Here is a 27,530-nt window from a genome sequence, read left to right as displayed (position 1 = left end):
AATATTTAAAGAGCTCCTGGGGTGCCTGGGTGGCTCAGTCGGTTAGGTATCTGACTCTTGGTTTTGGCTCAGATCATGATCTCACAGTTCATGAGATCAAGCCCTGTGTCAGGCTCTCAGCTCTCCCTCTCTCTCTGCTCCTCCCCCACTTGCACTTTCTCTCTCAAAAACAATAAATAAATAAGCTTAAAAAAATAACAACAGAAATCTTCACGTACTTATTAGGGGTGCCTGGCTGGCTCAGTCAGTGAGCATGCAACTCAATCTTGGGATCGTGAGCTCAAGCCCCATGGTGGGGGTAGAGGGTACTTTTTAAAAAAAGATAATCAAACACTGGTGGGAATATGGAGGAACTGCACTGCTCATGCATTCACTGCTGGTAAGAATGTAAAATGCACAACTCCTCTGGAAAACAGTATGGCAGTTTCTCAAATAGTCAAACCATATCTATCAGTAATTCCTAGGTATGTATCCAAGAGAACTGAAACATATGTCCACATAAAACTTGAACACTGACACTGAGTGTTCATGGCAGCAAGAGTCCTAATAACCAAAAGATGGAAACAACCCAGTGCCCATCAACTGATGAATGGATAAACAAAACATGGTGTATCCAAAGATAGAGTATTATTATTCAACCATAAAAAAGCAATGAAGTACTGATGCATGCTACTATATGGATGAACCCTGAAAACATCACACTAAGTGAAAGAAGCCAGACACAAAAATACTACATATTCTATGATTCCATGTACATGAAATATCCGTGATGGGCAGATTCACAATGACAGAAAGTATATTAGTGGCTCCCAATAGCTAGGGTAAGAAGGGACTAGGGAACGACTGCTAATGGATATATAGGGTTTCTAGCTGAGTTGATAAAAATGTACTGGAACTAGTGTTAAGGGTTGCACAACTTTATAAATATACTAAAAACACTGAATTATACACTTTTTAAAAAAAATTTTTTTTTTTTTGAGAGACAGAGTGCAAGCAAGGGAAGGGATGAGAGAGAGGAAGACACAGAATCTGAAGCAGGCTCCAGGCTCCGAGCTGTCAGCACAGAGCCTAACGCGGGGCTCAAACTCATGAACGGCAAGATCATGACCTGAGCCGAAGTCAGGATGTTTAATCGACTGGGCCACCCAGGTGCCCCTGAATTATACACTTTAAAAGGGTAAAATATATGGTCATATGAACTACATCTCAATAAAGTTGGGTTTTTTTCATGTATTGGTTAAAATTCACCCATCCCATAATTCCTCTGTTTACAGTTTAAAGAACATTGTAATTCTTTAAAAAGTCAGGACAGGAGAGAAGAGACCCAGTGTCAGTGAGATCCAAGACTGGACCCCCAGAAAGATGCTCAGGGTTCCTACTCTCAGAATACAGAATCCCAGCGCCAAAGCTCCTAATCTAAATAAGCAATGTTCTGCTCCAGCAAGGAGTGATAATCCTTTACACCCAGTATCCTTTAGCCATAAGAGAAAACACATCTTCCTGATTCTTAAGAGTCTGCTGGTTTGATAAAGAGCAATTAGAGAAATGTAGACAGACCATGGGTGTGATAACATGAGCCCTCATTTCTCATAACCTCATCAAGATAGTAAACTACTCATGATCCTATTGGTAACATCACTGTTGTTACATTATTAACAGCCCCAATGTTAATGGCAAAGCTAATAATTTACTGAATGCAATGACAGTGCCCTTCACTAGATCCACGTGGGCAGAACCATTTCTATCCTATGTTTTCATCCCTAGCATTTGGGACACAGCCTGGAACATAGGAGAGGCTCAATATCTAGCTACTGAATGAATAAATGAATGAATGGATGTCATGCATGTTGCTAGGTACCTTCATCACTTTTCCCCCCGCCCTATATCCTCCATAGGGCTTAACACACAGCAGCATTTGATACACCTGGTGATGGACTCACTGACCTCCCAGACAACTGAGAAGAAAGAACAAAAAGTTACATGGAACAGCACATTTGGGACTGGGGTCACTCACTGGTTCCAAACCACTAGGTCAGCCACAAGAGAGACAACAAAAGTTCAATAAAGCTCTACTGGCAAGGAGTCAGGTAAGGTCAGCGTGGCCGGCTTTGAGAGCCAGCACCTTCCAAACGGTCCTGGGGCAGAAGACTAGGCCTAGGGATTTCCTCCCCCGGAAGTCTACTCTGTCGTGACTCTGTTAGCCCACAGAGCAACTGTTCTCTGCGATACATAAGGGTGGGCACCTGAAAAGGGGGCATGTGGGAGCCTTTAAGTACCCAATTAGATGTCTCAGGATTTACATTTAGTTTTCACCAAGCAATATACGTAATATACATAAACACACAACTCATTTGGGATGAAAATAAAACTCTCCCTGCCAGCATGAGGGGGTATGATTTGGGCCCCCAGTGTCCTGTGTTAAACATACACGGTCCTGCGCTGGGCATGTGCATCTGAGTTCAGTGCAAAGAATTCTAGGTGGATGGAGGAGCTCAAAACCCTAGGCTGGTTTCTCTACTGACAAGCCGTGGATGATCATTTAACATGCACTGATTGTGATTTTTTTTCACATGTAATGTGAGGATATAGGCATTTTGCCCTCCCTGACTGGGTAGTGGTTGCGAGTCAAATAAATAGGTATATTGAGAAAATGCCTCACAAACTGAAACCATATTTCACTTTTCCTTCTTCTGCCTTCTACATTATTCTGCTGTTTTACTACTCAAATCATCCTAATCTGTGGCCAGTTTCCCCTGAGCTAGAAAGGAGAGAACAGCCTAGGCAGTAGCAAGACTGGTTTTCAGTCGGGGGGAGGGGGTGGGGGGGGAGGAGGAGAAGGTAAAGAAAAGATAAGAAGATTCCCTCTGATGAGGGAAGGAAGGGGCTAGAAGGGAACAAGGCGCTCGCTCTACTCGTTCTGCCAGTCTGCGATCAATGACCCCCTCTGCTCCACTCCTGGAGTGAAATGAGCTGCCTGACTCCGATCTGTGCCAGAGCAGGCCACCCCACCCAGCTCTGCACATCTGAAATGCTCCTCGGCCCTTATACAGCAGCAAGAGCACTACTCCAAAGCTTCCCCTCCCCAGCATCTGCCTTCTCCTCTTCCCTCCGAGCTCTTGGACAGAAACACCCAAATTCTACTCCTGGCTTGGCCGCTGAGTGGCCCTGGAAAAGTTACTTCACTACTAAGGCCTCAGGGAAATGAGATACTAACACTCTACCCGCCAGAGATACTGAGAGGGCCAAGGGAGATAAAGCAGGTAAAGGGCAGAGCACATCGCCTGGCACACAGTAAACACTTGATCAATATTACCCATGATTCCTTCAAGACCGGCTTGTTGTGAAAACATCCAGGGGCACAGCAGTAGCACCTGGGCTTGCACTAGCTTGTTGCCCAGAACTTGTTCATTCAGAGACTAAATCAGCAATGTGGGGAGATCTAAACAGATTCTACCTAAACATGAAAGATCTCTGGGCCCCTGCCTGGCTCAGTCAGTAGAGAATGAGACTCTCGATCTCATGGTTGTAGGTTCAAGCCCCACACTGGGTGTAGAGATTACTTTAAAAAGTAAATAAATAGGGGCACCTGGTGGCTCAGTCTTAGGTTAAGCGTCCGACTTTGGCTCAGGTCATTATCTTCCGGTTCATGGGTTCGAAACCCGCGTCAAGCTCTGTGCTGACAGCTCAGAGCCTGGAGCCTGCTTCGGATTCTGTGTTTCCCTCTCTCTCTGCCCCTCCCCCACTAATGCTCTGTCTCTCTGTCTCTGTCTCTCTCAAAAATAAATAACATTAAAAAAATTTAATAAAATCTTGAAAGAAGGAAGGAAGGAAGGAAGGAAGAAAGCTAACTCCCTGAGTGCCTCTGATAAAACTCCTCTCCTCTCCTCAAAACAACGTATTATTAATACTGGCTCTGGCTCTGTAGCTGACTCTTAGTAAAGTGATCATCTAACATCATCAGTTCTTAAGAAACCAGAGTATACCTCTCTCTCACCCACAAAGCTTTTCACTCTGTACAGGGTTCCAAACAGAGTTTCTAAAATGAAACATAACAGTAAGTCAGTGATCTCCACTGTTCCAGTTTAGAATTCAGAGCAGCTGATGACAGTGAAAAGTGTCCAGCAGTCACCCTCTGTCCCACACAGGCAGTGAGAATGACAGACTCCGTCAAGAAGTTCCTGCTCAGCCCTTAGAGAATCATTCCAGAAAGAATAACCACATGTGCTTTCTTCTGAGGGAAAACCACTTTGTTCCCTACAAAGGGAAAAGCAAGAGATGGAGAAGGAACTGAAAGAGCCTCGGAAGGAGGAAAGTTCCACAGAGCACAGAGACCACTGATGTGAAATCCCAAAGGCATCAGAAAACACTCTAGAGGAAAGTAGCTAAGCACTGAGGTCCTTTCAGTTCCGGCCTTTAGAGACAAAAAGGATCTACTCTGTGCCAACTAAAATCATACAGTCCTTTAAATTTTTATAAAGTTGGCCCCTGTGGCTGAGAGCAAAACCCAGCTCCTTCCCCAAAGCATAGACAGAGCTAAGAGAAGGCTGGTTGCTCCTGTCAACCCCTCACAACCCACTGCTTATAACAGATCCCACCCCTGAACCAACTAAGATGATTTTACGCCTCCCCACTGAGATTCTAAAACTAGCCTCGGTCAATAGTTCTTGCCAAAGGGAACTTCCTACTAATTACTTCTATGTGTTGGTCTCTGATTTATCTTTCTTTTCATTCCATTTTTAGCTGGGTTCAGAGGAAGAGACAGAACTCAAAGAAACCAAACCAGATTGTCACTCGAACCAGAACTGGGACCTCAAAATGAAACTAGAACTTGTTTCAACAAAGGGGAACAAGGTACACGTATCAAGCTTCATCTAGTGGCTGGCACTGACCTGACGCCATTAGACCAGCACAGATATACAACTTAGGCAACATTTTCCTTCTCCTGGGGAGGTAAAGGAGAAGTGGAAGACGAGGGGAACTCTTCCCAGGAAAATCCAGAGTCACTTTCATCATGTTGAAAAGAACCTCCAGGTAAGTGATTTAAGTCAATGATCTAATTTTCACACAAGATTTTACTTAAACAATGTCAAACAGATCAGCAGCCAATCTATTTTTACAATCCAAATGATAAGGATGTTCCATTCTAGGAAGAAACTCCTAGGCCAGAAAGTTCTAGTACACCTGTTTCTCCAACCTAGCAAGCCTAGAAAATTTCCTTTCATTCTATTCTAAAAGGAGTATGTAATTCTGTGTTTATCCATGTATGTGTCCATAGTTTCATAAAAAACTCAACTGTTTCTCAATCAAATGTTTTCTTAAGACCACTGAAGTCATGGGATTGGCTTCCCAAACACACTGAGCACATTTGGTAAGGGCAAAGATCACTTTCTTCCACTCCAGTGTCCCCAAAGCCTTCCATTACTTGAGAGGTCAGGAATTCTCCCCCCTTGTCTCTGAACTACCAGAAGTACTTCTGACACATAGCCTCCCCAACTCTGCCTGCGGCTCCCCTCCTACTCCAGCAAGAAAGAAATGTTTGTATGCAGAAATGATCCACAAAGTGAATTTTTTAAAGACAGTCATTTTTAGCTCCATGGTCGGTTCCTTTGACCTCAACCCAACTTACCCTGTTCAGCTATCCTTTTATATCTGAACAAAAAGCTTTCTAAAGCAAAGCTGAATTCTGAGGACAGACTAGAAACACCGAGTCATCCTCAAGATCCACAGCTCCCTAAGAGGCTCTTCCAAGGAACTCCCAGATAGCAGACACAGCCCCCCACTTCAGTGGCATGGCATACCCATATTTGGCCACCTATAAAACAGATATAAGCTCTGATAAAGGCTCTGGGACTTGGCAATAAAAGTGCCAGGCCAGAAAGAAGACAGGACAGCTAGGTTCTGGTCCACCTCTACTTGGATTCGACCATGGGCAATTTCACTCAACCCTACCCTTGCTCATAGCCTCCTCCATTCCCCACTCGCCATCTTTTAACATTTTCCATTCTTCCTGGTTCTGAGCTTCCCAACTGTAAGGTACCATGCTGGCCAGGGTCTGTTCTGTGTTGTTCACCACTGTAGCCCTAGCCCAGGGTCTGACACATAATTGGGAATCAATATATGTTTGTTGAATAAGTGAATGAATATCCAAATACTATGTTCTCTCTGGGAATAGTTTTACCGTTAAGAATTCAACCAACTTGCTTCTATACCACTTGCTGATTTTTTCCTTTTAACTGAGAAATTTTTTTAATGTTTTCAATGTNATTTATTTATTTTGAGAGAGAGAGTGAGCAAGCAGGGAAGGGGCAGAGAGAGAGGGAAACAGAGAATCTGAAGCAGACTCTGAGCCATCAGCACAGAGCCTGCCGTGGGGCTCAAACTCTCAAACCATGAAATCATGACCTGAGCCAAAGTCGGATCCTTAACCGGCTGAGCCAGCCAGACGCCCCCCAATTACTGATTTTAGAATAACCTTGAACAACTTAACTTCCCTGGGCCTCATTTTTCTCACCTGTAAAATGGGGTTAACAACACAATCAACTTGAAAAATTGCTGTGCGGATTGAATGAGGTAACTACACATCAAGCGCTTTGTATGGTGGAATCATGCAGTAAATGCTAGAAAAGAATTGACTACCATTATTGCTGTATTCATACTGGTTTGCCTCTAGGCCACAGCATCAGCACCACCACAGAATTTCATTCCATTATCCCAAGTAAGAACCCTTCCAAAAGGAAGGTTTCAAATACACAGCTCATTAAAGAATTAGAGATACTGGAAGAAGATGCTTACTCAATAGTTACTGTTTGCTCCCCTCAAAAAGATGTATCTTTTCAATTAAAAAAAAAAAAAAAAGCTGTTATGAGGCTGAATACATACATTATGCATAAGAAAGTATCAAGTTTTCAAAAGAATGATGTGACACAATGCCAAGAATTATTACTATGCCACAGAATCCCTATGGGACGCCTGGGTGGCTCAGCAGGTTGAGCATCCGACTTTGGCTCAGGTCATGATCTCACGGTTCGTGGGTTCGGGCCCCGTGTCAGGCTCTGTGCTGACAGCTAGCTCAGAGCCTGGAGCCTGCTTCTGATTCTGTATCTCCCTCTCTCTCTCTGACCTTCCCCTGCTCATGCTGTCTCTGTCCCTCTCTCTCCCTCTCTCTCTCTCTCAGAAATAAATTTTAAAAACATTTAAAAAAAAGAATCCCAAAAAATGCTCTTCTCATCCATTATGTCAAAAATCTTAACAGATGACACTGGCATACAAGGCGATCTTTGGTGTCTGAGGTGGAGACCGAAAGGGCCTGCTTTCTATGCTACATGGAATGTGACAGTAGAGCCCTGGTGAAGTAACATCATCACATAGAACTACTTAAAGTCAACAATAGTAACCCCTCCAAGAGTATCCCCCTCCTCTGAATTTCCATTAATATCCTCCCTATACCACTCTGACATCATCCATCTTGTTTCCATGTCTTCTGTTACCACTGGACTGTCCTCTCCCCAAGGGCAAGCTCGGTATCTGAATGCCACTTGCTATTATCCTCGGTTGTCAGCACATAGTAGGCACTCATTAAATGTTTACTGAATTAATGATTAAATTGATTTATTCATTTTAATGCATTTCATTAATTAATTGATTAATGCATTTCATTCGTTCAACAAATACTGAGTACCTACTCTATGCCAAACACTGGTTCCAAGGCAGGAACCATGAGATCCTGACCTGATGAAATCAGATGCTCAACCAACTGAGCCACCCAAGTTCCCCTGAATTGTATGCTTTAAATGGGTGAATTGTAGGGCATGTGACTCATATCTCAATAAAATTGTTTTTTAAAAAAGTAAATCCAACATTAAAAAGAAATGAGATACTAGTAGACTTCTTTTATTGCAAAATTAAAGAGAAAATTCTATACTTTTCTGTAGTTCTGTATTTTCAGTATTTTAACATGCAGAATCTGTTGTTTTTATAATTGGAAAAATAATAAAAGTTGCATAAAAAAAACAAAATCACTGCCCTCTGCTACGGACTGCTTAACAGGTGCAGCATTTTCATTTGGGATGATGAAAATTTTTTAGAATTAGATTAGGGGTGCCTCAGTGGCTCGGTCAGTTGAGCATCTATCTGACTTCAGCTCAGGTCATGATCTCCTGGTTTGTGGGTTCGAGCCCCGCGTCAGGCTCTTTGCTGACAGTTCAGAGCCTGGAGACTGCTTCGGATTCTGTGTCTTCCTCTCTCTCTGCCCCTTGCTCGCTCGCTCACTCGCTCTTTCTCTCTCAAAAAAATAAACATTTAAAAAACATCAACAGGGCACCTGGGTAGCTCAGTCGGTTAAGCTTCTGATTTCAGTTCAGGTCATGATCTCACAGTTTGTGGGTTCAAGCCCCACATCGGGCTCTGTGCTGACAGCTAGCTCAGAGCCTGGAACCTGTTGCCTGTTTCAGATTGTGTCTCCCTCTTCNATTAAAAAAAAAAATTTTTTTTAATTTTAAAAAAGTCAAAACCAGACAGAGTAGTGGATACACAAAACTGTTCACTTCACCATGGTTAATTTTATGTGATGTGAATTACATCTCAATAAAAATAAATAAATGCCCGCATGGAGCTTACACTCTAATAGGGAGAAGACATATTCAAACAATTAAAATATACAGCACACACACCAAAAAAACAAGTCATTAGATGAACGAACTGTGGTGGGTCTTGCAACAGAACACACTCAGCAATAATAAGAAATGAACAGAGACATGCAACATGAACAACCCTCCCTGCAAAACATTACGGTGAGTGAACGAGCCAGACACAAAACAGTACTGCCTGCTTCTATCTATAAGAAACCCTAGGAAAACCAAATCTATAGTGATAGAGAACAGATCAGTGACTGCTGGGGAACCATTGTGGGGGATGGAAACATTCTGTATCTTGGTGGTGGTGGTGGTGGTGGTTATACACGTGCACATACATTTGTCAAAACTCATAAAACTCTACACTTAACATGTGTATATCACATCATGCAGAAACTATATCACGATAGAGCTGATTTTTTAAAGTATATGCTATGTCAAATGGTGGTAAGCGGTATGAAAAAAAATCAGGAGAGAAGACTAGCAATACGAGGCGAGGGCAGGGGTTGCTCTTTGAAACATGGTGCTCAAGGAAGCTGCACTCTGAAGCCAAAACCTTTTTAGGTCAATTCTTTTAAAAACAATGTAATGAATGCAATTTTCTGTGGTAAAGAGAAATGTCATGAACAATCCCAAACAGTACATAAGCCTAAAATCATTTCTATTTAGTTCTGGAAAGAGACTTTTCTCCCCTGGCAGTGGCAGATTTAACTTCTTAATTCATGAAGGTGGGTGGGGGGAGTTAAGGAGGAGGAAGGAGGGGAGAAAGGGAGAGAAAGATGAGGGAAAGGGAGAGAGGAACAAATGAAGGAAGGGAAGGAAGGGAGAAATACAGAGAGGGAGGAAACAGGGAAGGAGAGAGAGAAGACAGAGAAGAGAGAAAAAGAAACACTGGCAAGCAGGCTGTCTGCCTGTCCATCTGTCCAACAGTCATAGTCCAGATCTAAATAACAAAGCTGACTGAGAGACACGTGGGGAAAAAAACAATAGGGCACCCTGTGACCTATGACTGCATGGTCACCAGGCAGGACCAGAGAGGGTACAAACAGAATTATGGGGTCCTTAAACTGCCTCTACTCACAGACAAGTACAAAAGAGAGCTAAGCTTTCCTGGGAATGAAGACCTCTGTTATCTGCAACCCCCCCACACACCCGCCCAGTCTCACTTAACCTATGAATTTTCATTTAAAACCATTTTTCATAGAGATTACTCAAACTAATAAGGCACATAAGTGACACTCAATAAATGTTTATGACTGTTGCTGAGTGATACAGATAAACTGAATTGAGCTCTTTGAAAGAAAAGACTCAGAGATTACAGAAAGCAGTTTAGCCACTTGGACTGACATTCACCAGGCAGAAAGAACTGGGCTAGAAAGCAGAGGAATTTCTAGAATACTCTGTGACTGCTGAATTGCTCAAGATTATGTGGTCTTTTTTTTTTTTTTCTGAGAGAGAGACAGCGTGAGCAGGGGAGGGTCAGAGAGAGAGGGAGACAGAATCTGAAACAGGCTCCAGGCTCTGAGCTAGCTGTCAGCACAGAGCCCAACGCGGGGCTCGAACCCACGAACCGTGAGATCATGACCTGAGCTGAAGGCAGCCGTCCAACCAAATGAGCCACCCAGGTGCCCCAAGATTATGTTATCTTAACTTGAAGTTAGGATGTCTGTGACTATATGCAGGAACCAGGCTGTCAGTTTTTTTCAAGCATTCTAACATCTAGAGTCAAATTCTCTGGGAAAAACAGTAATAATCCAGCCTCAAATAGAAGGAAGTCAGGAAGGGAAAAGAAAAATTCCAGAAGCTACCAGAAAGTAGAATCATCCTCCAGTGAAGTCAAGCCAGAGAGGTCAGGTGCTTTTGCATACCTACTTCTCTGCCCAGGAATTCCAGCCACTACCAAGCTGACCACAAAAAACAGTCAAAGAAACCCTCTTAATTGCTGGCCAGAAGCCATTGGAAAAATGGGAAAATGAACAAAACAGCCTCCCAGGAAACATCCATGCTTTCTGGCCTCCAAAAGCCCCTCTGTATCCCTTCCCATAGGCCCTTCCAATTCTTCTTGCCTAGAATTTTCTATATCCTTGTTTTCTTTCCTTTCTTCATCAATGCATTTAGCAATTCTAACCTCAGAAACCGCCCCAAAGCAGGCACGACCAGCCCCCGCCCCAGGAAAGGTCAAGCAGCTGTCCGAAGCATTTCCTTGCTACACAATCTCCAGGATAAACTCAAGGATGCTACCGCCAGGCGACGCATCCACAGGAAAAACATGGAAGGTCCACCTAATATGAAATCTGCCTGTTACATTAGCCTTGGCTCAAAAAGCCAAATCTTTGCCTAACTCCAGAAAAATCAATCACTTCAAGGAAATAACAGACCAGGAAAAATAGAATCACACAAACTGGAGGTAACTTGAAATAAAAAGATAGGTTCCCTGACAAGCTGACTCACAGTGGTTTTGATGGCTTCTATGGGTCAAATTTTAAAAAGTCCTGTACTAAACAAAATAGCCTCCCAAGTTAAATGCTGGGACCCTGTTATAACTAAATGAGTCCAAGACTGAGAAAGCTCAAAAGGTGCTGAGCAGAGACAGAAGGCACATCATAGGGACCCTTTCCTCCTGTTTGTCTGAGTCATCCTCAACCTGCACTTCCCGGTAATCCCAAACAATGCCTTCCCTCTACTACTATTACCAAGCAAAAGGGGTTTTTACCTGGGTTTCTAAGAGTTCTGTGCAGTGATGGGGGAGGGGGCCTCTGCTACTCAATTACTGCTCATGATTTTGACAGTCAGCTCCTAAGAAGATCTATGTTTTGTTCTTTTTTCCTATATGGCACCCAAGAATTAACACTGTAGCACATATATTCAAGTACTGACCAGAACTTGCCAAAAGGCTAACCAGCCACAGCACCAAAATTAGTCCTTACATTGTAATGGTTTGGCCATCTGCAGGGAAAATGGGGAAGTTCCACAAATTAGATCGATTTCCCTGGCTCGTGACCTGTTGGCCAGAAATAAGTCCTCTAGAGTTTCCGCCAGTCTATATGAAAGGCCAAGCCCCAGCAAGGTACCCTAGACCAGGAAACAGAGGACAGGGCCACATGGGTTGATTAAGTCTAAGACAGAAGGAGCACCAAAATGGGGCAGACCAGCAGAGCCAGCTTATGGTCAAGGATTCCCATACAGTGTGAAAACATCCTCTGCTATTTTCCATTCCAGAATCTCACAAGAATAATGTCTCTTTTAGCCAATTAAAAAAAAAAAAAAAAAAGCCAAGTCCCAGTATTTTGAGCCACACTATTCTGGGATTGTAAACAAGTGAGGCAGCCAAGCAACGTGATGGGTCTTCTTAAAGGAACGGTCTCAGAGAGAGGAAGTCTACCACTGCGCTGAAGAAGGAATGAAGAAGGCTCACTGTGGTCTCCCATTTCAGAGTGGGCCCAGACTGTGCATCTCTGAGCCCAGGAAGACCTGACCCACTGGACACTTTCTTAGCTTCTTACTGACCGCTCCTGGGTCACTGAGCTTCCTGATCACCTGCATGCTCAGCATGAGGGGACTTAACTTGAAGAGTCTCTGGCATGAAAAGCTCCTTGGCTCTCCTAATGTCCCACTCGGGGGTCAGTCAGCATGAAGGGAAAACAGGTGAAATTACTTGTCAGTTTGCTGCTCTACTTTCTGGGAAAGAAGACAAGCACAGGAAGTTTGTAGAAAAGGGACAAAGAAGAGAACGGGGTGGTTATTCAGACAGGACGTCTGAGTCCCTCACAAGACACAACAGATAGGAAAGTACCATTCTCTTCCTCCACTAAGAACTGCACGTGTTAGAACTTTATTCTTCTAACCTTTGAGTTGTTTGCTAAGGGTGTTGTCTCTAAATTCAAGAGCTTGGGGATGACTTGTCAGCGTGGAGCATTTACTTATTACAGACTCTAACTTATGGACCTGAAGTCCTCTGGTTTTCCTAGCACAGTTCCACTGAGGCCTAGAAAAATCAACGAATACAACACAGAAGAAAATCTAACCATTTCACTAGAGAGGTTGTAAGTACCCCCAAAAGAGAATACTGACTTCAGCTAGATTACTTCTGGGGAGCAAAAAGAACCAAGAGAGGGAGGGGCGCCTGGGTGGCTTAGTCGGTTAAGCGTCCGACTTTCGCTTGGGTCATGATCTCGCGGTTCGTGGGTTCGAGCCCCGCGTCGGGCTCTGTGCTGACTGCCAGCTCAGAGCCTGGAGCCTGTTTCAGATTCTGTGTCTCCCTCTCCCTCTGACCCTCCCCTGCTCACGCTGTCTCTCTCTCTCCTAGAAATAAAAAAAAAAAAAAAAAGAACCAAGAGAGGGAGGCAAAACTGGCGTACATGTTAAATTTTTGTCCCTGACACGTTTTCCATGTCACCAGAATGCAGACCTCCTATTAGACCAAACCTACATCCTTTAGATGAGTTTGTCAATCACAGCACAACTGACATTTTGTACCAGATCACTTGTTCGTTTTTTTTTTTTGGGGGGTGGGGGGCTGCCCTGTGTATCGTAAGATCCTTACCAACACCCTGGCCTCTACCCATTCGCCAGTGGCACAAGCCCCAGTCGTGACAACCTAGGATGTCTCTCAACATTGCCAAATGACCGCGGGGAGAGCAAAATCACTCCTGGTTGAGAATCGCTGTGTTAAATAATACCAAGTGAGACTAATTTAACTCTTCGTTGCACGAACTGGGTTCTGAAAGACTTTGTTTTATCAAATCAATAAAATCTAGGGTACTAAGCAGGTGTGATCTGCACAAACCAAATGCCAAGGAATCCCCGAGGAGGGTTCTCTCATTCCTCACCCTCCACTCTGTAACACTATTCCTGTTTTATATCCAAACTTAGTCCCAAATCCATCAATGTCTTTTTTTTAATACCAGTTTATTAAAGGATATGATAAAAGATGCAAATCAACAGCCACATGGAGCAATGCATAGGGGAAGGAATGAGGAAAACACAAGGAGCCTTCATGCCCTCCCTCTCCATTTATACAACTCTCCCCAATGCCCAAGTGTTCACCAGCCCAAAAGCTCTCACTGTCCCTTTCCATCTCTCCAGTGTCAATGGTGACACCAAATCGCAGCCACCTCTCGCCTCATCTTCTGCAAGGGGTCTCCCTGCTTTTCCTCTTGCCCCCTATAGGCATTACAATGTAGTCTTCACAGGGAAGCCATTTCTTGAAAACTTCTACCAGGCCATGTGACTTTCTACCAGAAAGCAGTCTGGTGCTTCCCATCACTGGTAACAACCACACTTTCTTCTATGGCCTGCAAGGCCCCACATGATGTGGGACCTGTTCCCTTACACCCTCTGCCAGCTCCCTCCAGCCACAGGGACAGCCTTCCTATACCACAAACATGACATACACCTTCTTTTTGTTCCCTTGCCCTCTGTCCAGAGAGCTATTTCCCCAGGTAGTATTATCCATCAGATCTTTGCTTAAAAGTAACCTCTACAATAAAGGCTTACCTGACCATCCTGCCCAAGTAGCTTCCAAGTCACTCTCGCTTAATAATACTACATCTGAGGGGTGCCTGGATGGCTCAGTCGGTTAAGCACCAGATTCTTGGTTTTGGAGCAGATCATAATCTCACAGTTTCATAAGTTCAGGCCCTGCAACAGGCTCTGCTCTGGCAGCACAGAGCCTGCCTGGGATTCTCGGTCTCCTCTCTCTCTCTTCCCTTCCCCCACTCATGCTATCTCTGCCTCTATAAAAATAGATACATAAATTTTATTTATTTTTTAACTTTATTTTCAGAGAGAGAGACAGTGTGAGCAGGGGAGGGGTGGGGGGGAGACAGGGAGAGTCCCAAGCAGGTCCTGCACTGTCAGCGCAGAGCCTGACATGGGGCTTGATCTCACAAACCGTAAGATCATGACCTGGGCCGAAATCAAGAATTGGACACCTACCTGACTGTGTCACCCAGATACCCCGATAAATAAAAAATGTCAAAGATAACAATATTAATGACACACCTGAGCCACCTTTTTACGTGTTTTACACGTGTGAACCCTGCCTTCCCCACATAAATGGTATGTCTATGAAAGCATGGACCGAATCTGATTAGCCATGCTTCCCTGAAACCTAGAAAGTGCCTGCCACATAATACATGCTCAATAAACGTGAAGAATTAATGAATGCTTTTGGCTAACAGACTAAATGTATCTATTTAAAAGCCAAAAATGAATTCTTGCTTCTGAGACCAAAAGTCAGTCTCTCCTCAAATTTACCACTATAGTACACACGCAAATGACAAGGTAATGATAAAATACTCCTTCCTACAAGGAACTTTATTGTTTCTAAAAGGAACTTTCAGGTTTTCCAAAAGAAACTGAATAATACTCAAACCACAAGCAACAAACCTTAGGGGACTTGAGGCCATAGAATTTGAGGAAACCACACATAAGTTACAGCCTACGAGCTTCTAAAATAATTCCTATGTGCTAAACTGAAAATGGTCAAAACCCACAAATGCCAGAAACATAAAATGAAAAACAAAGACGGGACCTAACTCATAGAATCCCTACTACGGTGAGTAAACAGTTCTTCAATAACACTGTCTTACATTTATATCAAGCTCTAATTCATTTGTTCCTCACAGCACCTCTAAGGAATTGATGAGTCAATGCTACTGGCCATATAAAGCCTCATCAAAAAGCTTAACTGACTTGGTCAGAGACAACAGGAGTGTCAGAGTTAGAGCAAGGATTTTAGAGACAGACGCCTATGTTCAAATCCCCTGACACTTCCTGTAACTAGATCCTGGCAAGTTACTTCATCTCTGTGCTTCAGTGTCCTCACCTATAAATCCCAACGCTAGAGATGAAATGTTTGTGTCCTCCCAAAATTCATGTTGAAATCTAACCCCAAATGTGATGGTATCAGACGGTGGGGCTTTGGGGAGGTGATCAGGTCATGAAGCGGAGTCCCCCCAAGTAAGATTAGTGCCCTTATTAAAGAGATTCTAGAATTCCCTTCTACCATCTGTGGACACAGAGAAGATGGCTGTCCGTGAATCAGGAAGCTCGTCATCACCAGACACCAAATCTGTGGCCGGCATCTTGATCTTGGACTTCCCAGCCTCCAGAACTCCAAGAAATAAACTTCTGTTGTCTACGTGCTACCCCACGGTATATAATATAGTGGCATATGGTATTTTATCACATATAGCAGCCCAAACTGACCACTACTCACTTCATAGGGCATAGTAGGCTGAAACTGCAGCCCCTATTCAAAGATACCCACATCTTAATCCCTGAAACCTGTGAATACGTCGATTTATGTGGCAAAAGGAACTTTAACGATATGACTGAATTAGAAACCTCAGGAAGAATGATGCTGGATTATCCAAGTGGGCCCAACATAATCAAAGTGTCTTTGTAAGAGGGAGGCAAGAGGGTCACAGACCCAGAAGGAGATATGACAACAGAAGCAGACAGAGAGAGGGGCTGGAAGATGGAACACGTCTGTCTTTGAAGCCACATGACGGGGCCATAAGCCAAAGAATATAGGAAGCCTCCTGAAGCTAGAAAAGACCAGGAAATACTCCCCTAAAGTCCCACAAGAAACACAGCTACACAGACCCATTTTATGGCTTCTGACCTCCAAACTAGAAGAAAATAAATTCGTGTTTTAAGCCACTAAGTGTGTGGAAATTTGCTACAGCAGCAATAAGAAACTAATACATAGTTATAAACAGGATTAAATGAGCTCATGCACGTAAAGTGCTAAGAACAGTTCCAAACAGCCAGAGTCAGAGCTCTTTGCATTTAAGCTCTCAGGAGTCAAGAACAGAGCCCAGGGGACTCACTGAAGGACTTCAGAGGCTAAGAAAGCGAGGTTAGGAAATTCGGTAATATCTATCTAAATTTAAAAGTCATACATCACTTGACAAAGAGATTCCATTTCTAAAAAGATTCACACGGATGTTCAACATACCCTTGGTTTGTAATTACTCAAATATCCACTAGGAAATCCACTCAGCAACATAGTAGGCAGCCTTTAAATAATGAGGTAGGCCTCAGCGTACTTACAAGACGTACTGATATACCTGCCAGATGTATCCTCTAATGAAAAACAATAAAAAGCTCAAGGACAGAATAATAAGTATATTAGGTTCCATCTCTGTTTAAAATAAAAGCGATACATTCATATGTTCATAAGGACATCTCAAAAACTTCTAGAAGGGCGTGTAGTTCACTGTTCATGGTGGTTGTTCCAGAAAGGAAACTAAGGGGATGGAACAGGAGGGGAAAACTCTTGCCGTCATATGCCTTTTTGTGTTATTTTTGGTTTTAACTACGGATGTGCAAGATACCCATTTTTTAGAAACTGAAGTGGAGATGTGACATGACCAACCTATCAGCAAGTATTTACACACAGACAACGTGCCTCCCGTTGTACATGATATAGGGCGTAGGGCCCGGTCCTGCTCTCCAGGAGCTCACATTCTGGCTGAATTTATAATCTAGATTTGCATTAGACAATCAACTAATTTGGGATGATTTTTGGGACGTTCACATAAGAAAACAGAACCACACATTCTCTCAAAGTATTTTTCCACTTGTGACTCAAAGAACAAATCACCATCTAAAAAAAATAAATTCTGTGTCTAATCTATTAGTCCCGCCAGGGCTGCTTGAAACCGTTAAGTCTTGGGAAGTGGTGAGTGTTGAAGAAGGAAGGAAAAGCAGGAGAAATCTTTACTAAAACACAATTACATACGTTACCCCACGCTGCAAGAAAAAAGGTGGACAAATATCTCTGGGTAGTTGGATTTGTCTTCTTCATTACATTTTCCTAATTCTCTACTAAGGAACATGTATCAATGCCACAAAAAGAAAAAAAATACACATCCTCCTCTCCTCAAAAAATATTCTTTTTGGCGTCAACACAGTAATCATGACGGTTACTGGTTCATCCCAAGTCTTCCTCTCATCTTACAAAAGCAACAGCAAGCCAAAGAACGACCTTCCAAAGGCTGAACTGGTGGCAAAACCAACAAGAATCATCCAAGTCCAAGTGTCCCATTTATAAAATATTTAGTCCACACTGTCACCCAATTAGAGCATAACCATAATGAAGACATTATTGCTAACAAGGGAGGCAGAATGGGATCTGGGTCACTCTTCCATAACTCCATTAGTTCCCCTCAGTCCATAAAGAAGTCTGTGTTAGCAAAGTATTTAGCTGACAATGGAATCATGATGTAATGCATTTCCATAATCTTACCAAGGAGGAAAAAGACAGAGCTGAAAAATGTTCAGAGGGAAACTGGAAAGTTGTCAAACAGCAACTCATGTAGGTTCTCTCCAATCTGGGGACCTGAGGACGCATCACTGCAAGAAGTATGGAGTCGATGTACCACAAATACCCCATGACGCTGACAAAAACGACGAACTGGTCCTGGCCACTGCGTGCCAGGCCCTGTGATAGGGGCCCTTCCATTTCCATTCCTTAATCTCTTTGCATCTTCTCGACTGCTACTGTGAAGTACAAGTGAAACTGAGGCACGAAGCTGCAATAACTCTCCATGGTTACACAGCCACTGAGTGGTGACGCTCAGATGGAAGTCTAGCAGGCTTCACTCAAAAGTACGGACATCACACTGCCTCGCCTGGAAAGTATAAACGTTATACGCCCCCTTCCCGAGTCACCCCTGACTGTGACTCACCACCATTTCCCCAGCTTGCTCCTATGACACACTACCCCCACCCCAACTTGGAATCAAATCAAATATGCTCCAGTCCTTCTGTGATGGCAAGTGCCCTCGCTGGCTTTTCCTGATCAGACTATACATGAAGAGGCCATCTGGACAGAATACTCTCCTTATCAGAGGCCACTTTTTGAAGACCCGCCTCTCTAAATGGAGATACCAAGTTTTTATGACTTACTGCCTTGCACTCCCAGGGGACCGCTGTCTCTTGCCCTGCACACGCAGCCCCTCATCATTCGCATTTATTCACAACTTGCCAAGTGCTCTCATTCAGAGAGCCGATCTAAGGAAGGTCTTCCTCATAATCACCCTAATAACAATAACAGTAACAGCTACCATATTCTGAGCGTTTATTATGCAACAGGCTTAACAAACACAGTGCCATTTCATCCTCACACCAACCCAAAGCAGGCACTGTCTCCAATTCACAGACAAGAAAACTAAGGCTCTGAGTAAAAGTAACTCAGCCCAAGGTCACACAACCGGTAAGTAACTCAAAGTGACACCATGCCATTTGAGGCTTTCAGGGGTCTCCCCCTTTAATGATTAAAAGGTGAGCTCTACTTGGACTTCCCTTTCGAGAGCTGCCTTCCCACAAGATATCTGCCCCACGACCACAGGAATCCCATGGGCTTCACCCGCAGGCTTACCTGAATTTCTTCATTTTCATCTACTAGGAGGAAACTCACAACCTTCTCGGTCATCTTCTTCCTCCTGGTCTCCTCATCCAGCTCTTCTTCCTCCGATAACCCCTGGACCTTAGCGACATGGTACACAGTAACGGGGTGTCTCCTTTTATTACCCCCAGAATGAGTCCTCTTCTGGCACTCCAGGCACAAGTTGATTTTACAGGTCTGGCACCTCACGGCTGCCCTCTGCCTCACACCTGGTGAATGCCCATTGGGGCCCTTGCAGGGATCGCAGTAAGGGATGTGGCCAGGCTTGAGTCTTATCCGCTCGTGGTTCCGCAGGCGCTCCTGCCGATGGAGCTCCTCCTCGCAGCGGAGACACTGCAGGCTACAGCACTCATCACACTCAAAGACCGCCTCATCAGCCCCGCTGCAGGCGTAACTTTCCTGGCACATCAGCCCCGGATTCAGGCCCTTCTCTGATGGGCAAGTCTGGGCACTCATACTCAGATCGGTAAGGAAATCACCCACAATGTCACAGTCACTGGGCTTTCCCCAGGAGTAAAGACCAAGGCTTTGAGTCTGAAGCCTGCACAGAACTTTCACAGGGTTCTGCACACCTTTAAAAAAAAAAATCTTCAGGGTCCTATAAGAATTCTTCACACGCTCACTGTATCAGCAGCAAAAAGCTGATTTGGTTTGATGGTTTTATCCTCTGTTTTATGGTTTTATTGTTTGATGGTTTTATCCTCTGTAAAGTGCAAGCAAAGTTGTGGTCAAATGAACCTGAAAGGATCTCTTATGGCTATCTGAGAGAGATCAGATGAGTTCAATGAGGTGGGCTCATCGGTTGGGCCTCGGGCCACAAGGGTTTGGTAGTGACAGAGAGTGGTCAGGAGCTTTGCAATATAATCCAACCTCAAGTCGATATTTCAGGGGATACCTAGAATAGAGGAAGGAAAAGGATTTCACTAATCTAAAAACAGAAGTGCATCCAAAAAACAAAAAAACAATTGTGATCAAATAAGAAGCCAAAACTCCTACGAGAAATCTCATTCTGGCCTGAAACACTTATACGGGCTCATTCTGATCCTAGAAATTTCATCTCAAAATCACAGGCAACGCTCCCCCTTTGGAAAACAGCCACTATCCCCAGGCCCAAGGCACTTCCGAGACTTTGCCGCTTTAATTCACAGACTGAAATCCTCTGTTCGTCCAGTTATTAAATTCAGAATCAACATCATTAAGCACAAAGTTCTTGGAGGGACAACCCTCTGCAGTGTCCCAACCTGCAGCACACAGTCCTGAGGTGAGTAAAGAGGCCTGTAAAAAGCTAAAGAAATGATAACAGAGACTTTGGCTCCATCAATGTCTTTGGCAGATCTAGTTAGGTTGTTTCAACTCTAGACAGATGTCTATTGAGGACCGTAAGCCTGGACACAAAAGTCACCATGTCATATTTAAAAACACTAAAACACAATTATTGTACTTCCCTTTGTCCCTTCTCTAACTGCAAAAAAAAAAAAAAAAAAAAAAAAGGGAGCAACAGGAGACAGAATGCCTCCTCTACCGGCCACTGCAAAGCCAGGCCTGCAGTGAGTTAAAACAAATAATTTTTCTCTTTGTCACTCAAATACTAACTTAAAAATAACTTCAAAAAGAAAAAAGAAGAAGAAAGGATAACTGGGGCAGGGAAGAGGCTTTTGTCACTTCCACAATTACATTCTAAAGCCCCCTTTAGCCTTGACCTCCATTCTAATGCACCAGCGAAACGTAAAGCTCTCTCCTTACAAATATTCACTCCACCCTCTAGTAATCAATCTATCAATCTTATTTTTAGATAAACAAGGAAGGAGAAGAGAGTGACTAGGAGACCTTATTTACACCCTAACGTTAGGCAGAGCCAACCAGCTCCCACAACGGAAACAAAAATCAAAATCTGTCAGAGAAATTTAGAGAAATATAAAATCAACCTTCAAAAGAACACCTCACCGCCGGACCAGCCGGCCAAGCAAACAATCTGCCCACTCGGGCCCCCACCTCGACACCTCTCTCGAGCGGGGGATTCCTCACCCTTCCTTCCTCCTGGGCAACACCACCACAACCCGAGGGGCAGGAGCAGAGTCTAAACAAAGGAGGTCCCCCAAAATCCCCCNCGCCCCCGCACCGCCCCCCCCGGGGGCAGCCGGAGCTCCGGACTATCGTTCGCCCGGCGCAGGGCCGTGCCCTTCCCTCCCCGCCGCGCCTGCCCGGGGATCCCACCACGGAACAGTTCGGCAGCGGCGAAGCGGCGTCGGGGGACCGCGGTACGCCGGCGGGGGCTGTTCCTCAGGGCACCGGTGGATCCATCCTCATCTCCATCTCCGCCCCCCCTCCTCCTTCGCTGCCTCCCGGGCTTCCTCCTCTCCTGTTGTCAGTTGGGATCAGCTGATCGGAGTGAACTTCTCCCAGCTCCGACTAACAGGAAGGCGTGAGCAGTGCAGCCCAGGGAGGGACGAACGGGAGGGGGAGGAGTCCGAGACCCGCGAGGGCGGAGAAGGGCGCGCACAGCTTTCTGGGAAACGTAGTTCCGCGGACGTGTGTCCTCCCCCACGTCCCGGAAGAGAAGGCTCTGAATGACTACAACTCCCAATACCAAACAGATTGCTCTTGTGAGGAGGCGGTGAAGACAGGCCGTCGAGCATTTCGGGACTTGGAGTTTTTGCATTGACTGCGGTGTTCGAAGGTTTCAGCGCGTTGTTTTGCGTAGTGGCCTGAGAAAGAACGGCGCTAAATTAGATGACTGATGTAATGTGTTGTATAGTTGAGGCAAACAATTCGATCTCAAGTAACCTGTGTTGTACACCATTCCTTCAAAAACGTGTAAAAACAAGCAGTCGCCTCTTACCTAATTTCACCTTGCACAAATTAGAAGACCGGAAAGAATTGATAAAAGAATATAAGTACTCTTGGAGTTTTGTTTTCCCTGTATGAGTTCTTCAAGCCAAATATTATTTATTTTTCTTACCTTTTACTTTTTTTTGACGTTTTCTTACATAGTTTTAGAACTTCTGAATTTTGTATCATCTTTAAGCCAGACGGGGTACATTTTCAGACAAGCTTTGCGGACTACAGTGCAGGCTAATCGTTAACATTGTTATGTGGCTTTTATAGAAAGCCATATATTTGTTTAGTGCTTTCACTTTTGGGTTTGTTTGTTTCTTTCTCCCCCGCCCCCCACCCCCCCAGCCCTGTTTGTTTCTTGGAACAACACTGAAAGAAAGACTGATATAATGAAATGGGCACTGGTCTGAGATGCAGAAAACTGCACGCTTGTTCTAGAAAGCTCCTGGCTAAGTCACTCAACCTCTCCATGAAATGAAGCAATTGCTCTGGATCAATTCTGAAGGCTCTGCCAATTCTAACATTCTATGAGTCTACCTTGATAATTGTTAACTGGGTAGAGGAAACTAAGGTTAAATGACTTGCCAAGTTACACAGCAAATTATTGACAAAGCTGGGACAAGAATCCATCTCCTGACTTAGTCACTTACTCTTAAATTTAAGGGACATAATTAGAACAATAGTAAAAACAATCTGTATAATAATGAGTGAGCCACATGTGAGGGTTATATTGCTAAAAATTATGTTTTCAAGATTGGGCAGATTGCCAACAATTGGACTAACTGCACAACATGACAGAATTTTTTTTCCTATGTCCTATTACAAACCAGGATATTAAGATATTAAGAATTAGGGCCTGGATGGCTCAGTTGGTTAAGCGTCTGACCAGCTCAGGTCATGATCTCGTCGTCTGTGAGTTCGAGCCCCGTGTTGGGCTCTGTGCTGATAGCTCAGAGCCTGGAGTGTGCTTGAAATTCTGTGTCTCCCTCTCTCTGTCCCCTCCACCCACCCCACTCCCCGCTTGCTCTCTGTCTCTCTCTCAAAAATAATAAACATTAAAAAAAGAATTAGGAAAAGAAGGATTTTAGTAAGTTAAGAGAATAGGTCTTGAGCTAGGCTCTTAAAAATTCCCTAGAGGGTTTTGTTCCTAAGATTGACATTGTAATTTTTTGGTAAGCTTAATATTTTGTTTTATACTCCTAATTATAAAATGAGGATGGGGCACCTGGGTGGCTCAGTTGGTTGAGCTTCCAATTTCAAATCAGGTCATGATCTCACTGGCCATGGGTTTGAGCTCCACATCAGGTTCGCTGCTGTCAGCCTGTCGGCACAGAGCCTGCTTCTGATCCTATGTCCCCCTCTCTCTGCCCCTCACCCACTTATGTTCTCCCAAAAATAAATATTAAAATAATAATAATAAAAAACAAAATGAGGATATATCCTGGGAGCAAAATGGTACTTAATCCCTTTTGAAGCCAAGGATACCTATTTTAAAGTTTATTTATCATTTATTTATTTTTGAGAGAGAGGGCCTAAGCATGATTGGGGGGTGGGGGTGGCACAGAAAGAGGAAGACAGAGGATCTGAAGCAGATTCTGTGACGTGGGGCTCCAGCCGAAATCAAGAGTTGGCCACTTAACTGACTGAACCACGCAGGTGCCCCTAAAGTTTATTTTTTAAGCTGTAATAAGCACCCCTGAATCTGTGGAAAATGGTTGCCTCCAAAGAGTATAACTAAGGTGAGGTAAAAATGAAGACTTTAGTTGAACACATTTGGAGGTGCCTGGGTGGCTCAGTCTGCAAGAGACCAACTTCAGCTCAGGTCATGATCTCATGGTTTGTGAGTTTGAGCCCCTCATCAGACTCTGCTATTGGCACCAAACCTGCTTTAGATCCTCTGTCTTCCTCTCTCTTTACTCCTTCCTGCTCTGCTCTCTCTCAAATAAAAGGAAAAAAACATACACATTTGTACTTTTTTTTAGATTTTATTTTCTTTTAATTTTTTTAAATGTTTATTTATTTTTGAGACAGAGAGAGAGACAGAGCCCAACCAGGGAAGAGGCAGAAAGAGGGAGACACTGAATCTGAAGCAGGCTCCAGGCTCTGAGCTGTCAGCACAGAGCCCAACGCAGGGCTCAAATTCATGAACTGTGAGATCAGATCATGGCCTGATCTGAGATCAAGAGTTGGATACTTAACCAACTGAGCCACCCAGGCACTCCTAGGAGGGATCACTTTAAGTTGTATTCGCTGCTTGGTTTTGTTTTATATTTTTAAGATTATTTATTTTTGAGAGAGAGAGAGAGAGAGAGCACATGAGTGAGGAAAAGGCAGAGAGAGAGGGAGATACAGAATCTAAAGCAGGATCCAGGCTCTGAGCTGTCAACACAGAGCCCAACTGATGCAGGGCTTGAACCCACAAACTGGGAGATCATGACCTGAGCTGAAGTCAGCTTAAGCTCAGACACTTAACTGACTGAGCCACCCAGGCACCACTGTTTGGAAATTTTTAAAACCACCAAGAGAGGTGTATTGGATTAAGTATCCCTGAGAGGGCTCTCTTAGGGGTCCAGTGCCCCCTCTACAACTCCTCTCAATCTCTTTCCAAGGCAAGGGGGTCTATTTGTTTACAATTTACCCTTACACTGAAACTGTAGCCCTTTGAGTCCCCAGCTTTAGACTTCCACTCCCACCAGGCCCTGGGCTTTATCTTCTGTCCCAAAGGCTTAGAAAAAAACAAGCTTAGGGGCACCTGGGTGGCTCAGTTGCTTAAGTGTCCGCCTTCAGCTCACGTCATGATCTCACGGCTTGTGGGTTCAGGCCCCACGTCAGGCTCTGAGCTGACTGCTAGCTCAGAGCCTGGAGCCTGTTTCAGATTCTGTGTCTCCCCCTCTCTGACCCTCCCCTGTTCACGCTGTCTCTCTCTCTCTCAGAAATAAATAAAACATTAAAATTAAAAAAAAACAAGCTTAAGTGCCAATTAAGGAACATGCCCCAGGGTAAAAGTGACATCATTGTTCTACTTACCCTCTAGGTCCTGCCTTCATCTAGATTTTAGTCTGATAATTACATATCTTGTTGACTCTTCAATATTTTACCAACATTTTTTGTTGTTTTCAGCAGGGTGAACTGTTTGCCATTTTCTGAGCCATATTACAAAAAAGGAACAATCAAGCTAGTGGTTAGCTCAGAGAGGGAACTGTTATGATCAGGGTACATGGACTTCTGGGTATTGGCAGTGTTCAGCTCTTAACCTGGGTGGTGGCTGCACCAGTCTTCACTTGATAAACTTGCTTTAGATAAATGGGTCTTTTGCATTCTTTTTTTTTTTAAATGTTTATTTATTTTTAAGAGATGGGTGGGGAGGGCCAGGGAGAGAGGGAGACAGAGGCTCGGAAGTGTGATCTGTGCTGACAGCAGAGAACCTGACAGGGGGCTCAAACTCACAAACCATGAGATCATGACCTCAGCTTAAGTCGATTGTTTAACAGACCAAGCCACCTAGCCTCCCCATGTCTTTTGCATTCTTCCATCTGTGTGATATCTTTCTCTCTTCATAAAAGATAAAATGTCTAAATTTTAATTAGAGAAAAAAGTAAAGTAAAAGGTAACATAAAAGTAAGTTCTACAAGGTAAGCAAACCAAGCTCTTGGACTTAATAGATTAATTTCCTGAAGTCATTTAAGGTAGCATTTTAGGGGCACCTGGGTGGTTCAGTCAGTTGAGCATTCAACTTGGCTCAAGCTATGATCTCATGGTTCATGAGTTCAAGCCCTACATTAGGCTCACTGCTATCAACACAGAGCCCCTGCTTTGGCTCTTCTGCCCCTCCCCTGTTCACACTGTTTCTCAAAAATAAAACAAACATTAAAAAAAAGAATAATAACATTTAAAGATCTCAACAGGTGGCACCTAGCTGCTGGCTCAGTTGGTAGAGCATGTGACTCTTGTTCTTGGAGTTGTGAGTCTGAGCCCTACATTGGGGATAGAGATTACATTGAATAAAAATCTTAATAATATTTAACCATAGCAGAAAATACAAAACAAGTAGAAGACAGGTTTCTAGTCTGTGCCCTTAAACTTCCTCCTTAAAGGGAGACCATAATATAAACAAACAGATACACACACAACTGATCTTTAGCTATTAAAATATACACTTCTGGGGGCACCTGGGTGACTCAATCGGTTAAGCATCTGACTTTGGCTCAGGTCATGATCTCACGAATTGTGGGTTCAAGCCCTGAGTCAGGCTCTGTGCTGATAGCTGAGAGCCTGGAGCCTGCTTCAGATCTGTGTCTCCCTCTCTCTGACCCTCCCCTGCTCAAGCCCTGCCTCTCTCTCTCAGAAATAAATTAAAAAATTAAATTAAATTATAAAATAAATAAAATAAAATATACATTTCTGGGGTGCCTGGGTGATTCAGTAGATTAAATGTCTGACTCTTGGTTTCAGCTCAAGTCATATTCTCACAGTTTGTGAGTTCAAGCCCTGCATCAGGCTCTGTGCTAACAGCTCAGATCCTGCTTAGGATTCTCTCTAAATAAATAAATACTTTAAAAAATAAAATAAACTGCACATTTCTAAGTGGCTACATCAAGGTATTCAATGTGGATTAGGAAAAGTCGACTTCCCAGATAGTGCTAAGAGATGACATTCATTTCCTTAGTAAATCTGCCAGAGCCCAAATCCAACCTTCAGCCTTATACATACAGAATTTTTATTTTATCACCCACCAAGAGTGAATCTCTCTCTCTCTGGGGTAGATACACACTAAACAATCTTACAGATTGAGAATGCCAATCCAATAGTTTACAATGAGATATTACTGTTACTCAGACTGGAAAGCTGAGTAACAGCACATTTGTTCCTATGATAATAGTTCCCATGACAATAGTGCTACGGAGAAGCCTGCTGAAAAGGTGCTTGGTGAGTATGGAATCAGAACAGAAGAGGGGCGCCTGGGTAGCTTAGTCGGTTAAGAGTCCGACTTTCGCTTGGGTCATGATCTCGCGGTTCGTGGGTTTGAGCCCTGCGTCGGGCTCTGTGCTGACTGCCAGCTCAGAGCCTGGAGCCTATTTCAGAATCTGTGTCTCCCTCTCTCTCTGACCTTCCCCTGCTCACGCTGTCTCTCTCTCTCTCTCTCCTAGAAATAAATTTAAAAAATATTTAAAAAAAAGAACAAAAGAAAAAAAGAAAAGTGGTCAGATTAATTGAATGGTTATGACAAAAGGCTAACAGGTACAGACCTCTTATTAGAGATGGTCTTGCTCAGGGAACTAGAGACCAAATTCTAAAGTTACCTTTCTCCTTGACATTATGTGGCTACCCACCAAGACAGAACTCAGAAAGTCACTCTGTATTTAAGAAGAAAGTTAATTGATTGAACAGCTACTAGGTATTTTAGACCTGTTGAGAAGTTTGGAACATAAGGCTCAGAAACTGGCCAAGAGCAAGGGAAGTAGTTAGCAGGAATTACAAACAACCAAGTTCTCACCATGGGAGGCCAGGGCATGATGCCATCGTTAGTATTGCCTCCACCGAATACCTCTTCCATCTCACTCTCTATGGCACTGCCCCCACTGCACTCTGGATGACAGCAATGGTGATACGCAGAATAATGTAAAATATGGCCACATCCTAATCCT

At 43.8% G+C, this 27,530-nt stretch overlaps 1 protein-coding gene across 1 annotated transcript in view; it reads right to left on the bottom strand.

Moving 5' to 3' along the window:
• Positions 1–21,472, bottom strand: part of ZFYVE1 (zinc finger FYVE-type containing 1) — a 49,567-nt gene extending 28,095 nt beyond the window's left edge. The window contains exons 1-2 of the mRNA XM_077750630.1: positions 21,265–21,472; positions 19,024–19,945 (exon numbers count right to left, since the gene is read on the bottom strand). Of these exons, the coding sequence (XP_077606756.1) occupies positions 19,024–19,506 (483 nt within the window). The 5' untranslated portion in view covers positions 19,507–19,945; positions 21,265–21,472. The remainder of the gene's footprint in view (positions 1–19,023; positions 19,946–21,264) is intronic.
• Positions 21,473–27,530: the final 6,058 nt, after the last annotated feature.

Source organism: Crocuta crocuta, unplaced genomic scaffold, assembly GCF_008692635.1.
Source record: "Crocuta crocuta isolate KB4526 unplaced genomic scaffold, BGI_CrCroc_1.0 scaffold186, whole genome shotgun sequence".
Taxonomy (NCBI): domain Eukaryota; kingdom Metazoa; phylum Chordata; class Mammalia; order Carnivora; family Hyaenidae; genus Crocuta; species Crocuta crocuta.
The sequence above is the reverse complement of the archived record's forward strand: the minus strand, read 5'-3'. Positions and strand labels throughout refer to the sequence as shown.